A 17,591-nucleotide genomic window follows, 5' to 3' on the forward strand; every position below is an offset into this window, starting at 1 on the left:
AAGAGAAAAGAACGCTAGTACATCGGGAAGGAACCTACATGGTCATTAAGAGAAAAACATCACTGCTATAGACATTTCCACAAAGCATCTGAAGTGACTACAGAAGCTCCCCTCAGGTTTTTGTGTTGTATCGTCAATACAAGAAGCTGCCAGGTTTCCAACGACAGACAAACACACAGTCTAAATAATTAAAACAAACAGATTATGAATGGCTCACTTTCATCCCAACTATCCATAATCTCATTTCTCCAGTGTCTTTTCACACAAGCTTTTTGAGAGTCGGGGACAGGGGGATTATTAAAACCCTTGGTTCTGCAGATTTAGGCGGACATTTTTTATTTAATTTAATATTTTTACTATCTGCTGTTCCATCATTATTGTTGAATGTACCACGTGTACCACCTTGTGCCACAAATAAAGACAGACAACCATTCATGCTCACACATACGCTCAATTTAGAGTGTCCAATTTACCTAATCCTCATATTGCATGTTTTTGGACTGTGGAAGGAAGCCTGTACCCAGTGAAGCTACTCCGTGGGACATTGCTGAATAACTTCTAATCAAACAAACCTTTTAAATGAGCTTCAAAATACCCACGTTTTTTTTGTTAATGGCAGTTGAACAGCACTGGTTATACCTATGCTCAATTTGTAAAAGGAAACATTCTTACTGCTCTTCTACATTAAAGCAATATATCAGTATACACAATGTGAATTTAGTTTTTTTCATTAAACCAGAGTATATTTTGTAGTAAACATTTTTATTGATGCATTCAAAGACCTGATGTAGTACCTCGGTGTATAACTTTGCACTATAAAACAGTAGATATTATGGAGCGGGTCTGCTGTGGCTCTGCAGGTGCTGTCGGTGGACCATTAATTGCAGTTTTTTTGACATTTCTGTCCACATGTCTGAAACCCAGTTGCTCTTAAACGATAGCTCAATTTCATTGGTGTGTGTAAATGTTTAAGCAATAAAAAAGCACACAGCATAAGTCCTTACTATTATATATCAAATAAATTGTGTTTTTTTTTTTGGTTTGCAGTTGTAGTAAAGGCTCAGTTTCTTCCTTGTATTCTTTCATAATAACCTTTGATGTTGCATTAGGATTATTTGACTCTTCATGAATAGGATTTCACCCATATTACACATATTTCCTGTTTCCACAGTTTTCCTGTTGTCTTGTAAATGTAGTTTTTGGTGTATTGCTCTGATAACATTTTCAACCAAAAGAAATCAGTAAGATCGGAGAAATATTCATATTTATTGTCCTTTCTTTCCCTTGACAGATTTTCCTGTAGTGTGGTCCAGGGGCATCTGCTGCAGTGATGTTCAGGAACAGCTTGAAGATGCTGCTGACGGGGGGCAAGGCCAACCGCAAGAGTCGCAGCAGTGGTGAGTCCATCTCCTCATGCCAGCGATAAACAATGACGCGTCCCCTCATCAGCGCACAGAAGGTGTTCACTAGTTCCAGGGTTGTGTTTAAGGAAGTAGGAAAATGTATTATGTTTTTTTTTTTAAAGAATAATTTATGACTCTTAAAGACCTGTTGTGTGCTTGAATTGGTCCAACTTTATTCAGCTTGCATAGCTGCTTGCATAGCCGCCCCCCCCGCTGTGAAAGTTTAATGTCACTGTTCCTGCAGCACTTGAAGCATGCTTTAGCCACGAATGTCATACTGTACCATGAAGATTTTCCATTATGCATTTACAGCAGGGCATTTCTTGACATTAGTTCAGTGGATTTCAGCGCCGTTTGTCACCGGAGGTCTGTTTCACTCTGTTCCTGTTCCGTCCTTAGATATAAACTCCACTGTTAAATGATCCCTTTCCTGTGCTGGGCCATTAGAGCTGTGAAAAAGCACAAAACAAATGATCACTTCCTGCAAGTGTTTCACTGTAAAAAAAAACTTCTGAACCTTTTGCAATTTGGTTGAACTTCAAATTGCTAAATAGGAAGGTTCAGTCATACAGACTTGCTCTTGTATTAACACATGCTTTTATCATGTTTTCATACTTTGGGAGTGATTCAGTTCCCGTTGGTGTGATCACGTTAGTGACCATGTTACTCCACGGTTCTTGGGGAAAAAACCACATGAAATCTTTTGTTTCTGTAATTGCATTAGTGTCACTCAAACATTCTCAAGCTCTCACTTAGAGGAACAGGGCTTTTGATGTGGATTAATCCCAGCCAAAAGAGACTTCTGGGAGAGCTGCGACTGCTCATTTTGGAACAGTAAGGTCGCTCTTATTTGAACTAATAGGTTTTGTGTTATTGCTGCGATAACTGCTACCCCAGGACAGGGTTTTTATACGGTGTGAAAATGTACCTTCTAAGAGCTTTTGTCCAGCCAGCCACTCAATTTGCACAGATTTATTCATTTTATTTAACCTCAAATATCCCATTTGATTTATTATTTTTACTGGCCTATGCTGTGTTACACTGATACCATCACCAAGTAGACCACTGGATGTTTAATTACCATTTACTCTACATGTTTTGCAGAAATTCAGTGTGTTCTAACAAAACTCCCCTCTCTCTGCCTTCTGTGTGTTTGTGTATTTACTCTGTGTGACTTGGACAGTAGTCTGAGTGCATCACTGGAGCACCCCCCAGTGTTTTCATATCTGCTGCTGTCACTTTTCAGGGAATTCTCTTCTCCCCAAAGTGCTGCTCATACAATGAAACCCCTAATCCTCCACTAGAAAACATTGCTCTCATACAAATTCCTACTTATGTACATACTCAAAAAACAGTATCCTTAACCTGCCTCTACCATCACGTCGCAATTAATCACAATTCACACCTTTTGTGAGCCCCCCCGAAATAAATTCAGACTTGTTTTCATTTTCTGCCAAGGACATGCAAAGGACCGGTTTTTAGCAACCCTGACTTATCAGCGAGCGACAGACAGAGAGTGCTAGAAAGCCTCGTCTGTGTGCCGCAACTGTGGGAGGTGCTCTTGGCTTAAAGGGAACACTTGTCACTGTAAGACTGCCACCTACACGCGCATTGACTGGCCACAGAAATTGGTCTTCAGATGGTGACCGTTCACATGCGTAAGATGTGTGAGATAAGATGATCATCCTTGATGTTTATGATGCCGTTAGAAACAAATATCTGGCTGTATGAATAGCAGAGTTCCACAGGGAAATAGGCGTACTAATCAAAAGACAACAGATGAGCCAGCCGTCCCTTAATCTGCACTGGAGGAATTCTCTCTGCCCCAAGTTACTCAGCTGTCAAATTACCTTTTTTAAATTGAATAACACAGATAAGCTGCTCTCATTGTGATGACGCAGAAGTGTACACATCTGTATCACAGTAACACACTCGGGCGATGTGTTATCTTTTTACAGGCTTTTTAAAATTCTCTTTTTAAATGCAGATACTATCATTGATGATTGAGTCAATCTGTAACGTGTTGACATTCTTCTCAGTCTGGCTGCTCTGCAATTAATCAGGTGCCATTCAAGAGCTGAAGTCAATGTTCTTTCGAGAGCACGTATCATCTCACACACACTGAGATTCAGGCTTTTAAACAAAAACATCTTGACATCGTCAAGACATGGATCAATGTGTGTTTATCAGAGTATTTCTTGTACACGCTCACTCCTGGAAATCCAGGATGTGAAGGAAAAAGGAAAAAAGAGTGTGTGTATTATATTTGTCTTCTTATTATAATAAGTTCTTGTTGCGGTGCAGGTATTGTTTTGATTCCCGTTGCTCCTCCTTGTTCCCAGGAGTTTGTAGTTGAAACAAAGTCGGCAGCCTTTCGTCTCAATTATGGTTTTATGACGTCGGCTGATTGGGAAATGAAAAATGGGTTTGAAAGATCACGGTGTGTCTGGGCCGGGAGCCGTTGAGTGACTAATAAGTCCTGAGACTCGAGGCTCGAGCGTGGCATTTGACGAGACAAAAATGTAGTTCACACACACGCGCTCACAGGAGCTGAAATGACCTCAACATAATTGGGTCTTCTTATTGTGTGTAGAGATACGACTCGGGTGTTGTTAGGTACCCGTAAACAGGATGAACTATTTTAACATGGCACACGTAGCAACTGTCCCCCTATGTTGTCAGTGATACCCATATGGTGAAAATCACACAGAAATGCAAGTCATGCTATGCTTCACTGCACCTTATGCTTTATTCATCTCTGCTGCTGTTCCCAAAAAAAGAGAGTGAAATAAGAATGACAGATTCAGAGCATTCATCCAGACTGCACATGGACCTTGTTATGTCATGAATGGTGATGGGCAGACAGAATAGGACAAAAATAGACATCTGTTATGGCAATAATAATAATAATAATAACAATGATAATGATGAAGTTACCACATCTCTGTGTCCTTGTATTGAGGAGCTGCTGACGGCACATGCTCAATACAGCTCGGCTCTGTGTCATTTTCATTTTTAATGTGTCATGGACAATCTTAAGCTAGTGTGACGACATTGAAACAGTTGACGTGTCATTGATTAGACCGTTAAGGTAGTCACTTTTGTAATAGGTCACTACTACTACTAAGTATACTTAATTGCTTTCATGCACTTCCTTGGAGCTAATGGTGCTGTGGTTTGGAGGAGACGCTCGTGCCAATCTGTTTTTGTTGGGAGCTGAATGATACTTGCCAACACTATGGCTCCTTAATTCAGAAAATAAAGTGTAAGACTGGGTCCCCACTGACAGCAGGAGCAGCATGTCTGTGTCGTGCCGCAGAACATCTTGCTTTTCATTTAGACACACGCGCTGCCAGACTAGAGCAGCCCCTCTGTCCACCTGAGATGTGCATCTAATGCAGGTGAGCCTTCTTGAAAACAGAGGTCAAACCTATTTTCATCGCGAGCGGTGTCCGTGCAACAGCAGAAACGGACGGCGGAAACGATCTTTCACCAGAGTTTCCACCACAAACAATGTCTCTATAGCGTGTTTTATGAATCCATTGGTATGTTCACACGACTGTTGTTGTGAGATGTTTGCAGTAGGTGCGGTACTTCCTCTTAAAGAGTCTTGGCATTTTAGTGGAATGCAGAGGAATATTTATGGATGGCATTTTCAAAATTAAGCCCCAATGTAAAAATAGCGGCAGCAAACACACACACACACACACAGCAGCTCAGCGACGCAACTGTCACACACTTGCACATATACATACAGCGGGGACCGGGCTTAAGAAAATGCTGCGTTCTACCGCGCAGCGAAACGTTCCAGTAACTCGCGCACGGCTGAAGGCAGCAGGTGCTTGACAGGAATCACATCGCTCCCCCCTAATCACCGCACTCTAATTGATGGCTCATTTTCCACAGTGGAGCAGAAATCTAATTAGAGATCATCAGATCAGCAAACATGCTTCGAGCACTAAGGCATGAGGAGTGACACAAAGCAGCCCGGCCCAATGCAGTGTAAAAACAATTATTGTCAATCTCAAGCTGACGATAAGCTTACTCGCACTTGGCCATTTTAGTGGAGTGAAATAATATGTTATAAGTTAGATTTTTTTAAAAGTGGACCAACTGTGGGGGTAGCATATTTTTTATTATTGGCTCTTTGTACATTACTTCATAAATATTATCTTCTATAATTGTCATGCCTCTGATGCAGACACAGATAAAGAACCTTCCCAGTGGCAGTAAAATAAAATAAAAACTAGATGAAATGGAGCTATCCCTCTCTTGTCTGATGTAAAGAAAGTCTTGTTGAACATTTTTTTTATTATCCAAGTTTTTGTGTGTGTTGTGCGCATACGTTTTCTGATTTTATCTGCTCATGTGCTGTAAAACTCATAAATTCAATATCATATGCAGATCTCCACACATTTACATATATATTGCTACTTACAAGTAGAGGAACCTGTGCTATATCAAGGGAACATGAGTGACTGCATGGAAATGAATCATTCGACCAAGTAGAATATTATCATATATGTACGAGGCTTCAGGAGCAGCAGCAGCGGCAGCTTAACATGTGCTGATTCTGGCGGATCTCCACAGTGTGACAGATTGGCACTTACTGCTCCACAGAATGTGCCCTTCCTTCCTGTATTAATGAACCCAGGAGAAGAAGAAGAAAATAATGAATGGAGTGTTTTCAGGTGGACCAGGTTCTGCTAACATGCAGGGACACTGTGCTCCGTACATATATGGTCTTCATATAATCTCGATGTGGTTGTAGAGCCCAAAATACTTCAGATGACCCATATAATCATCCATTCATTTTAAGGTTTTTGTTTTGTGTCATTCTATAATTTTGCTGCTCCATGGCTATTGTACATGTGTCTATAAACACATGTTTTACACATACATCAGTATCCTCCTTATCTCTCAATTTCCTTTTAATGTGAACATCTAAGATTCTGTGTGAACAGATTGTAGCCAGGAACACAGACAATGGATCCGTGAATCAATATGGTGCACAGCTGTCGGTCGAAGCGTTGACCTTTGGTTACTTAGAACAGTCCGAGGTCTACGTCCTCCTTGAGCTTCGCAGCAATGTGTCATGTAACTATCATCCTTCAGCTTTTGACATTTATGTCTAAGGTGCCTTCATGCACTGGTGACTGTGCACCTGGCCATGGGAAGTTGCTGAAGCAACAGAGTCAGGTTCTTTGTTGTCTTTGAAAGAGGACTTGCTTTTGACAAGTGCTTTTTTTGGCTTTTTCAGTGAGCACTCTTGTCTTTGCAGCAAGAATACCTGGGTTAGCGACCCGGTTGGAACGAGGGCCTGTCTGCATGGAGTTTGCATGTTCTCAACCGTGTGTGCGTGGGTTTTCTCCAGGTTCTCTGGTGTCCTCCCTGCAATCCAAAAACATGCAGATTTGGACATTAGGCAAATTGGACACTATAAACTGACTGTAGGTGTGAGAGTGGATGGTTGTTTGTCTCTATGTGGCCCTGTGATGGACTGGTGACCTGTCCAGGCAGGGTGTACCCCACCTTTTGCTCAATTTTCTCACACCTCTACAAAGCTCCTCACCATTACCTGGTCAAGTAAAAAAGAAACGTGGCGGGGGAGTTGATCTGTAAAGGTTTTAATGAGTGGTGACATGACGGGGCCTCAGCAGAAAAACCTGCTCTCTTACTTGCCTACGGCCACCTCACCCTTCTAGGGAAGGGTCAGAGACTGAATAACCAGTGTGGATCTGGCAAACAACACATTCCCTGAACCTGTCAACCTCATCAGCTGGCACCCGTGGCCTCGTCACAGGGTAGCTATGGTAACCAAGCTGTAGCAAAAGTGAGAGTGTGGTGGAGGTCAAAGACAATTCAGACAAGACTCTGAGAGGTCTGGAGGCTGAGAGTTGACGTGTCCACAGTGTCAACAGTGACTGTGTCCTATCTTATGGAGTGTGGGAGGCACTTATGGGCCCATCGCTGTGGTTCAGTGGTGCCACTCGATGCACATACCGCCCTTGTCACAACCACCCTTACGTCTCTACTGAATGACCTCCTTAAATATCTCAGGCTCCACGTGATGGCGAGAAACCTCTTCTATGATGTTTTCTGAGAGTCTCAGTTAAGACAGGATGACATGTTGAAGCCAATGTCATGATTTTCTTTCCCACATAGACACGAGTAAATGTATTAAATGTGTACAGCTGTGCTGAATATTACTGAGATACACATTGAATGAATGAAACCTTCATCGCCACAAACAGGGAATTTTGTCTTGTACTGAGAGCATAAAAAACTAAAAAAAGAAACATAAGAAGAAGACATAATTCATCATCTATGACTGCACAAAACAAACCATTATGAATACATTATTAAAGTAGAGTATGTTTTCAGTAAGGAGTGTCAGTGACGAGTACACAAAATCTTTGTTGAAGGTGAAATGGGGAATAAAAAAGTGAGATGTCTTTTACTTGGCATTTTGTTTGCAGATCTTTATGGATATAATTTAGATGGTAACCTGGCTGCAGCCATGACTACCTGTGAGACACGACTCACATTTTTAGCAACACCTGTGATTTTGATTCTATGACAAAAAAAAGAATGTCTTCAGTGAAAAAGTTGGATTTCTTTCTTTAATTTGATACTAAGCCTCACATCACCCATGCGCCACTTTTAAAGAAAAGCTTTCGAGACTTTATACAATCATTGCTAACCATGGAATAAAAAACTCAATACTGTCAAGTAGATTCTTTGCTGTAATAGGCCGCACTCACTGCTGCCAATGGTACTCAGCTGCACATTGTTTGTATCACCCTTTTTGCAATAATCACAGTGAAGCACATCCTCTTATGGATTTCTGCTTTAGTACACTCTGATGTGTGAACGATGGCGTGAATCATGTCTCTCTTTGTCGACCCACCAGTCTGCCTTTTTCTATTTCAGCAGTTTCGGATTGATTGCTATCATAAATCTGTATTTATGGCCCGATGCATGTCTTGCAATCAGTACAGTGCATGTTAGATGTGTTCCACCCACCCTAAGACTGCCCCCAGCAGGGTTCTGGATGTCCCGCTGATGCTGACATTGGCTGTGGTTTGATGGCTGCTCTCACGACGACCTGAGTAATCAAGAGACATCAAAATGGAGACCAGAACAAGAGTCTTGTCTGTGTCATGCAGCTCTTTTCTAAAAGAGTTCTAGCAGTAGAGAGTGGGCAGCACGGTGCGTGGGTAAAGAAGTGTTGGTCTGACCTGTCCTCCACTCTCTGATCACGTCAGTAGTGGGAACTCTCATGCCTCTAACTCCGTGTTCGTTCCCTTTCCTTATACGTCTCCGTCTACTCACTTTCCTGCTGCCCCTCTTTAGCCTTTCCATTTTTCATTTCCTACACTAAGTTTTCTTATCGTATTTCACTTTGTCTTTTGGCCCAAACTCTAGACAAGTGCAGATCGATTGTGTCATGTAATGTGAGAGTGTTTGTTGCGCCTTTCCCGCTGCGTGTGTGTCATTTGTCTATTTTCACTGTGACGGCTTGATTAAAGGGACATGTTCGAGGGTTAAAGTGTGACTGATATTTAGCAGTAGGGTGTGACTTAGATAAGGGGCCTGTTCTTTCCTGTGGTGTTCCAAATGTTCTTTCGGAGTCATGGTCTAAAAAGTGATAGTCCTTAGACATAACATATGAATCTATGCCTGCTTTAGTTTTCATAAAATCTTGCTTAGTACAGTGAACACAACTTTGGAGGGGGGTTTGGTAACGTTAGATACAAAAGATACTGTTGATTAAAGTTACCCACGTGTCCATATTGATGTATTCATGATTGATGTAAAACTACTAATGACTTTTGGAGAGAAGATTAAGTAAACAGCCTGTTTGTTTACGAAGTGGCTAAGATTAGGTTGTTAATTGACTTATCAATCTACAAATTGTTTATAGATCAGTTCATACAAGTACATGCAGTAACTGCTGCTTGAAATTCTTACTCTTGCTGTGTGTGAACATGTATAAAAACATTCGTTTTTGTGGTGGGGGGGTTCGTTGCCATAATACCTGGCTGCGTTGTATTGACTGGACCTTATTCAGAAGGAATTTAGTTGTCGGCTTCTAAAAATAATGTCGAAGTCGAAATTAATTTGGGAAGTCTGGAAGCACTCAGAAAGAGCATACTGTCTACATCTGCCATGTTCAATGTTATTTTTAAATGCTTGTGAAAATACTTTCACAAGTTTCCTTGGCCCGTGGCCAGTTTCATTCACATAACAGAACGTGATGGTAATAACATTTGTGTGTACACAAATTGGCTATTTTCATCTAGTGACATGATATTTTATGGAACATAAAATGTTGGTTCGATATGAAGATAATTCAAGCAATACAATAAACATATCCCTTGAATAATGCCACTCTTGAAATTAACAAAACAATGCATTGAAGACTTTATATGAAAGGTGAATTGAGAAGATATGTACTGTATCTCTGAAGATACTGTATATTGATGTAGTCCCTAAATATGGACAGTAGAAGGGTGTGCATTAAGTAGCATTAAGGCTGTCTCCTCTGCATGACCAGAATAGAATAAACTGACAATTTAAAGTGATGTTTAAATAAATGTTCACTCTGGAGAACACATTTTTACCAAAGTGGCCAAAAATAGCTTCCCAGTTCATGAAATTGGACCTAGAGAAGCACAAGAATCCAACACTACCTTACTATCCTGTAACTGTAGTTGGCAGAAACCAAAAACAGAGCTGAAAGGGGAATATTGTTGTCACTTGGTGTATAGTGTTGTCCTTACAGTTTGTTTCTACTGCTCCCATGTGGCCAAAACCATTGCTTATCAATTGATGCTTTTGGAAAGCTGTGAATTTGACCTGTAAACAATTGATTCTCCAAAAAAAAATGTGGAAGCAGAGAGAGCTTTGAGGTTCACGGATGAGAAAGAGTTAAGGAATTCTGCCCCCGCTCAAAGAAGAGAGAGAGGAGGAGGATGAGAGCGAGAGAGTTACTGCTGCTAGAGAGCCAGAGGAGGAGGTGGAAGAAGAGGAGGAGGGGTGGGGGTGGGGGCAATGAGAAAGAGTTGCCTGTCTGCCTGTGTGTGTGTATGTGTGCGTGTGTGTGTGTGTGTGCGTGTGTGTGTGCGTGTGTGTGTGCGTGTGCGCATCCGCAGCTCAGTGAGTGTATGTGTACTGACACCTGGTGCTCGACCGTCCTTGCTGCTCACATTGTGGAGAGCTTTCTGCCTGTCTGCCATCCTTTACCTCCCTCTCTCCCTCTCCTTCTCTCTCTCCCTCTCAGTCTCACTCTATTTATTCCCTCCCTCTGTCTTTTGTCGTGTACTCTCTGCCTTTTTCACACGTTGCTTTTTTTTTTTCCCTCTTCATGCCCTTACAGTTTCCTTTTGTTTAGGATTTCCCTTACTATGCAGCAGGATTTTTATTGCCTGTGCAGACAAGGCACTCAGCTGACAAAGGTGAGCCGGATGAAACGGGGCGGGAGAATGGATGGATGGATGGATGGATGGATGGATGGATGGCTATTAATGCAGGGATTTCTGAATTCACTTGTGAACATGGGGAGTGGCGAAAACTGGCTTAAGGAAACAAAGATTCAGCTATTAATTATTTGTCATGATCGAGGTCCTTTGCCAGTGCAAGTCTGAGCAGTTTGCGATCACCAGCGCCCGCGTGTAGGCGTCTCGGTGTGTACTTTGAAAGGTGAAGGGTTCAAGTATGTGATTTAAGAGCCGTGTTGACTGTCAGTTTTTTTGTGACCGGTGTCAGCAGCATGTGTCAGAAACTCTCACTGATTTGTTTTCTCTGTTGTGGCTTCTACGCTCTGTTGTGTCACCTTGACCCTGATGGAGGGCTTCCTCGGAGGTTAGTGTCTTGCCGGCTTTATGCCACACCTTTGTGCGTGGACACTAAGGGTGTGTGTCATTGTGTGTTAGTAGACTCAAAGGCCATGGAGATTGAAGTGTAGTCGGAAGAGAAAATTGTGTGAGACAAAAATAAAAAAAAAAAACGAGTGGTGATTCACTCTGTTCTTCATGTTCTTTCTGCGTCTAAGTGAACTAGCCCTACATCTGACAGTGGCATGACACATGACGTGCAGTTTGAAGACCGGAATGTGCTAATGTAGAATAAATATTTCGTAATTGTGTGTGGGCTTTGTGTAAATTGTTTTGTTGCATCATGCTGCAATTTCTCTTTACCTGGAACAAATACAGCAGGTTAGGTTAGAGCTGTGGCTCTCATCACTCTTCGTCACTCTCCTGTTTTATATTTACGTCTTCATTTTCATCACTAAGTAAGTTGGCAGAAGCATGATAAACAATCACCTTGTGAAATATCTGGCCTTCACAGTGGGATTTATGGTGATTGTCGGTTTTCCCTGGAGCTTAATATGTCTATTTCTGTTGCTATTAATGAAATAACTCTTTATTACAGGCAAGGATTGTCTCTGCTTTTATCTTTTAATGTGTACAGATTTAGTTTCTCCTTTTATTTATTATTGTTGTTCGGGTACATTAAGCACTGGCGACCTTGTTTTGGAGATGATGATGGGGAATTGTTGTTGGCCCTGAAGGCATAGCAGGATTTGTAAAGATAACCTAACAGCTCATCTGCTTCCTGTGTCGCTCTTTTCTCTCCCCCTCACTCTGTCATCATTTCACTTACTGTAACTGCTCCTTCCTTCTCGCACACTGTGTTAGTCTCTCCTCCACCTACTCAGATATTTCTGGAGAACAAAAGGGGTGAGAAGAGAAGGAGATGGCAGGGAAGGTTTAATGTACCATCCCTGCGTAGGCTAATGAGACTTCACCACTCCATCCCAGCACTTCCTCTCATCCTCTCATCCTTTTTCTCAAGGCCTTCTGCCTCCATGTATCTGGTTAGGTTGCCCATTATACTTTCTCAGGGTCATTTACCTGCCCATCTTTATTTCATCCGTTCATCACTGCCACTTGTGTTGCTTCTCCCTCACACCTTCATTAAGTCACACGTGTAACCATTGTGATCACAGCTTCTTTCTGCTCTTTTACTTGCCCTCCCTCATCTTCCTACCCTTGAATTCATAATCCATGTATTTATAGTCACACTTACAAACCATTTTACCATTTGTTAAAACTCCTCCCAACAATATTTTTCACCATTTATTCATCTTTTTTTTCTGGGCATGTCAAACATTGAAAAGCACAGACAGAGACAAAATTCCCCATAAGCCCGCTGGGTTGTGCATTTGGCCGTGATAAATATGAAACAACACAGTGGTGGCCCATTTAAATTTGTGATGCCATGCTGGACTTATCATCCCCTTGTGCATCAGCTTCCTGTTGTTTTTGCCAGTCGGGACACTGGGCTTTCATTATTCCCCTTGATGTGGATGGGCTCATTATTGCCGCTCATCGCTGTGTGTGCAGGAAGTGCCCTTGCTAGCTGAGCATACTGAGGGGACGTTGTGGTGCTTTGCACTGCATGATAAAGGCGGCAAAACACCGCACTGCATTAATGAATGGCGGGGTTTGTTCACCTTAAAAGAACTGTGGCTGCAAGAACTACAACAGCGAGGTGTGGACTAAACCCACAGGGTCCAAATACAAAGACTGTCTGGTCCCTGTCCTCTCTTCCCCTCTCGTCCGTGGCAGCCCATGTTTGCCATTCTTAATATCTTTTATTGTACTGACACTCACTGGAAGATTATCTGGTCTGATGACAATTCCACATGCATAAGTGTCCTAATACTGATCAGTCGTCATTTTAAGTTTCAAACTTTCTTTCCCAGTTTTCTGTTGTTTCTTGTGGTTTGTCACTGGTGAAACTGTCCACAAGCTAATTTTTCAGCAGAAATGTCAAATAAAAATACAAAAATACAGTTCATTTAATCTCTGTGTGTTTGAAAAAAAAAAAAAGGGCTACATGGAACAACAGATCATGATAATTAGCAGATTGTGTACAGCTTGTCATTCACCGAGAGGTGAAACAGCCAATTATTTAGTCAATCAACAGAAAATGTAATAAGCAGCTATTTCTTTCCAAACATGGTTCCAGGTTTCAATGTCTAAAAAATACAAGAATTTGCTCTAAATCATTCTAAGTTTTTCCATCTTTGAATTCAATACTAATCTTAAGTTTTTTTAAACTTAAAAGAAAACTCAAAAATTTGGTGGGTATTCAGTTTAAAGTCCTAAACAGGACACACACACACACTTTCATGCACATCACACATGCAGACACAGTTTAGGAGTTAGTTTTCTATACTCAGCAAAACACTTTTGAAGGTGAACTCAAGCGTTTCTTTTAATAAACCTTGCTTAACATGAGTTGGCCCCACAATTATTTCAACTCCTGGACGACATTCTGTTTTATTTGTTGTTTCGTTTGATAGATGGGATGAAGATGATGAAGAAGAAGAGTTCATGGTTCAGACATTTGCATACACTTCAACACCTTTACATCATCATCACACGCGCATACATCATCACGCATGCTGTAATACAGAGTGTAGCTGTCATGTTGATGATAAAGTGCATCCAGCCACACAGAGTATAGCCTACTTTCTCGTCACCGTGTGAGTGTTGGTGTCTGCTGTGGCTTTGTAGGCTCTACACTCCCCCGGTCTATTTTATATTTAATGTGTATTTTAATTATTCAGGCCTGCTTGTTTGCAATTGCACACCCATTTTCATTGCAGTAGTGGTGGTCTGTGTCTACCCTCTCTCTCTCTCTCTCTCTGTCTGTAGTGTTTTCCCCCCTCATATCATTACAGTGACACTATGAACAGAGTGAATTATTATGTTGCTGTGGGCAAACATAGGGTAAGAATAACAAAGTGCAATGAGGGCACAGTAGCAAGGACAGCCCCTGTCATCTTCCTGTTTCACCTCTCTCTGTCCTCCATGCTTCATCTGTTACTATGGCCACAGTCGGAGGCCACCTCATCTTTTATTTCACCCTCATGTTCTTTCTTTCTCCTCCCCCTCCCTATATTGTTTACCCCCCCTGCAGCTTGAAAGCTTTGCACTGTGATCAAAATGAGAGGAAGAAACAAAATGATCCTCTGCCCGTCCGCCACTGGCCTTTTTCTCAGTATCACTTTCTTTTTATGTTATTTATGTGGGATTTAGCTGGTGCTCCACATAGAGAGCTGCGCTCTGTGGCTGTGGCCCATTTAAAAGGACACCAAGCATTCAATTATATAAATAGTTTTTTTTTTTTTTTTTTTAAAAAAGCGAAGCTTTTGTGGATTTTGTGTGTACATTTGTGGAAACGTACTGCGCCCTTAAATTAGATAACATGACTCATTTCAGAGTTATTGCTTTTGAAAATGAAAATGACCAAATGGCCACATGACAAGATGATTTACATAAGTCGTACAGCTTTGCAGAAACGTGGAAAGTAAAATTTGACTTCTGTATGAACCTGTGAGAGAGGATTTAGACTTGAAAATGAGGCATAATATACTAATCCAGAGCCTGGAGTTGTGTCATTCACGCTGAGTAAAGAGCCGCCCCTGTGGACTGTTTGTCTGAATTTCATTACCTGAACTGAGCCTTGCACTTTTTGTTGTAGTTCATTAACTTAAATATTTTATTTGAGCCTACAAGCACAGGAATTAGATATGTTAGAACAAAACCCAGTAGTTTAAATGCCTCTGCCCCTGTGCTGCTGCTTTATACACAAACCCTTCATGCTTTTAAAAAGTCTGTGTAGATAATCTGAACTAAACTGTTCCACTAAGTATTGGATATTTTTCAGTTGTACTGTATTTGTGCATTTAATGGCACCCCCAGTCAAATTTACCTTTGCATTTTAACACAAAAGTAAAGAGCTAAGCACAATCACTGGTACTAATGGAAGAGTTATAACTTTGCAACAGTGGAACAGCAGTGATAGTTTCACCGAGGATTGTAATCGTTGGTTGCCGTTGTTTTGTTTGGCAAAGACTGAGATTTTGAAGCAAACCTTTCTGAGCTGCTTGAATTTAATTAGTCATGCTCTTGAACTTGAACCTCCTCATCCTCAGCGGAGGCGGCAGGGAGAGATTAGTTCAAATGTCACCTTTCATGAGCCTTTTGTTATTGTGAAGCTCAGAGGAGCCCCAAAGCAACAGGGAAAAGGATCACATTTGACCCCTGTGCATCTTTAAGCTGCTGTATAATAAGAACTGACTGTGTCATTTGAAAAATCATTTACAATAATGAACAAGCACTGACTGACAGCTGGGGCTTCTCTCAAGACACATCTGCAACTATAATCTCCTCACTATACAGTCTGAGGTCTAGGGGAACTAGCAGAGATGACGTGATGCTCTGCTTATACTGCACACCCAGACACACTATATGGACAGAAGTATTTGGCCACACCTGTGAAGTACTGAATTCAGGTTTTCCAATCAGGCTTTGGGCTCGGTCCCTTATCTCCAATGAAGAACAATCTTAACGCTTCAGACATTTTGGACAATGCTTTGCTTCCAATATTGTGGCAACAGTTTGAGGTTTTCTATCTGGGTTTCTATTCCAACATGACTGTGGATAAAGCGGCAGAAGATGAGTGAGTGAGTGAGAAATGGACCGGCCCGCACAGAGCCATAACCTCAACCCTATCGAGCACTTTTGGGATGAACTGGACAGACAGACAGATAGACAGACGACCAGAGATTGCAAGCCAGGTCTTCTCATTCAAAACATCAGCGCCTGACCTCTTAAATGCTCCATATTAAAGTACTGTATATGTATTCATTACAGTCCCTGCTGTTGTAATGGTCAGGCGTCCAAATACCTTACTAACTAACTCTGGTGTAGGTCCAGCAGTTTCACATTAAAAGTGTTTGTATCTGTCTTCTTCCATATCTGCGTCCAGCTCAAAGTCAGCCAGCTGATTTCTTTCCTTTTCCTCAAGGCACACATGCAGGGCAATTGTCATTGCCTCAGTCTCTGTGATGTAGAGGCATTTAAAGACGGGGAAATATGAAAGGAAATGGCACAGTTGGGGTGTCTGCCACGTTTTTTGTTCTATGTGTCACCGTCAGGGATTTACGCAAAAGCCTTGTTCTTGACTGGAACACCTGTATAAGTCCAGGTTCCATACAGGCTTTTTATTTCTTTTCTTATGCTCGTACTCTCTCTCTGGGTCTCACGGCAGCCAAAGTGAAAATCTCATCACACTTCCATTTCCGTTTGGCTATTTTCGCTGCATGCTTTTCACTTCTCTGCTCAGTGATGTAACCCCAGTGGTGTGTCAGACTGAAAGTAGGAGATGCTTGATACAGCCTCTCTTTGTTTTCTAGACTCTTATTCACTAGCTTTTTTTTTCCCTTTTTTTTTTTAATCGAAGCCCACCCACTCAGTGCTGCGACATAGCTTTTTTCAGCATTGCATAGCAGTGTAGGAGTGTAAGCATATCACACACATACACACATTTTCTATTTCTCCCTACTTCCTCCAACTAACACCTCCATCCATCCAGGACACTGCTGAGTCGTGGTGCTGTCAGCCAGAGCCTGACGCACTCAGCCACTCACATATGCGTCACCTGTTTGGCTCGCCGCCACCTCCGTGCTGTTCGCTGTCCTCCAGATATTCACGGGTGGTCAGGGTCACGGGCTCTGGGCTTTCCTGATGGGAAGGAGGGGAGAATATGTCACTTCGGACCAAGGAAACTACGTGTAAGTGTAGCAGATAATCAATGAATAACCTCTCCACTGTAGCTTGACCAGTACTTTAATTGGAAATCAGTTCCTTTTGAAAGCAAAAAGAAAAGCAGACTTCACAAAGTGCTTCACAAATAAGAGACATTGAGAATTAAGAATGCCACAATACAAAAGAAATCAAGCACTACCAACTATAACAAAGAGTTTAAGAAATTTAAAATAAGTAACTTACCTCAGTATTATACTGGAAATACTGTACATCAACTGAGCAGAAATTGAAAGTAGTAATCATACGATTTGTCAATTTTATTCGTTTAATAAAAGCAGTCTGTTCAGCACGATTTAGATTTACAGTCTTTCCGTCGTGCTATTGTAGTCTTTACCTGGCGTCGGGCATTAGAACCATTCCGAAGTGTCAGCTCTCACTACAGCACTGGTTGCTGGCACGCTGGCTGCTTTTTTTTTTTTAGTGTTCTTTTAGTGAAGGATGCTCACATTAAATCACAGATGATATGGGCATTGTCCCTAAATGCAGTTAACAGCTTGTG

The 17,591-nt window shown here is 41.6% G+C and overlaps 1 protein-coding gene across 8 annotated transcripts in view; it reads left to right on the forward strand.

Annotated features, from left to right (window-relative positions):
* The window catches only part of tanc2b (tetratricopeptide repeat, ankyrin repeat and coiled-coil containing 2b), a 118,545-nt gene that overhangs the window by 30,712 nt on the left and 70,242 nt on the right, over positions 1–17,591 (forward strand). For 7 of the 8 annotated variants that reach the window (XM_058621347.1, XM_058621351.1, XM_058621348.1 and 4 more), the window contains one exon: positions 1,292–1,397. In XM_058621347.1, the coding sequence (XP_058477330.1) occupies positions 1,331–1,397 (67 nt within the window). In that variant the 5' untranslated portion in view covers positions 1,292–1,330. Of the gene's footprint in view, positions 1–1,291; positions 1,398–10,560; positions 10,865–17,591 lie in introns of those variants that run through there. The other variant, XM_058621354.1, reaches the window with a different exon arrangement.

Source organism: Solea solea, chromosome 21 (genome assembly GCF_958295425.1).
Source record: "Solea solea chromosome 21, fSolSol10.1, whole genome shotgun sequence".
NCBI classification, from domain to species: domain Eukaryota; kingdom Metazoa; phylum Chordata; class Actinopteri; order Pleuronectiformes; family Soleidae; genus Solea; species Solea solea.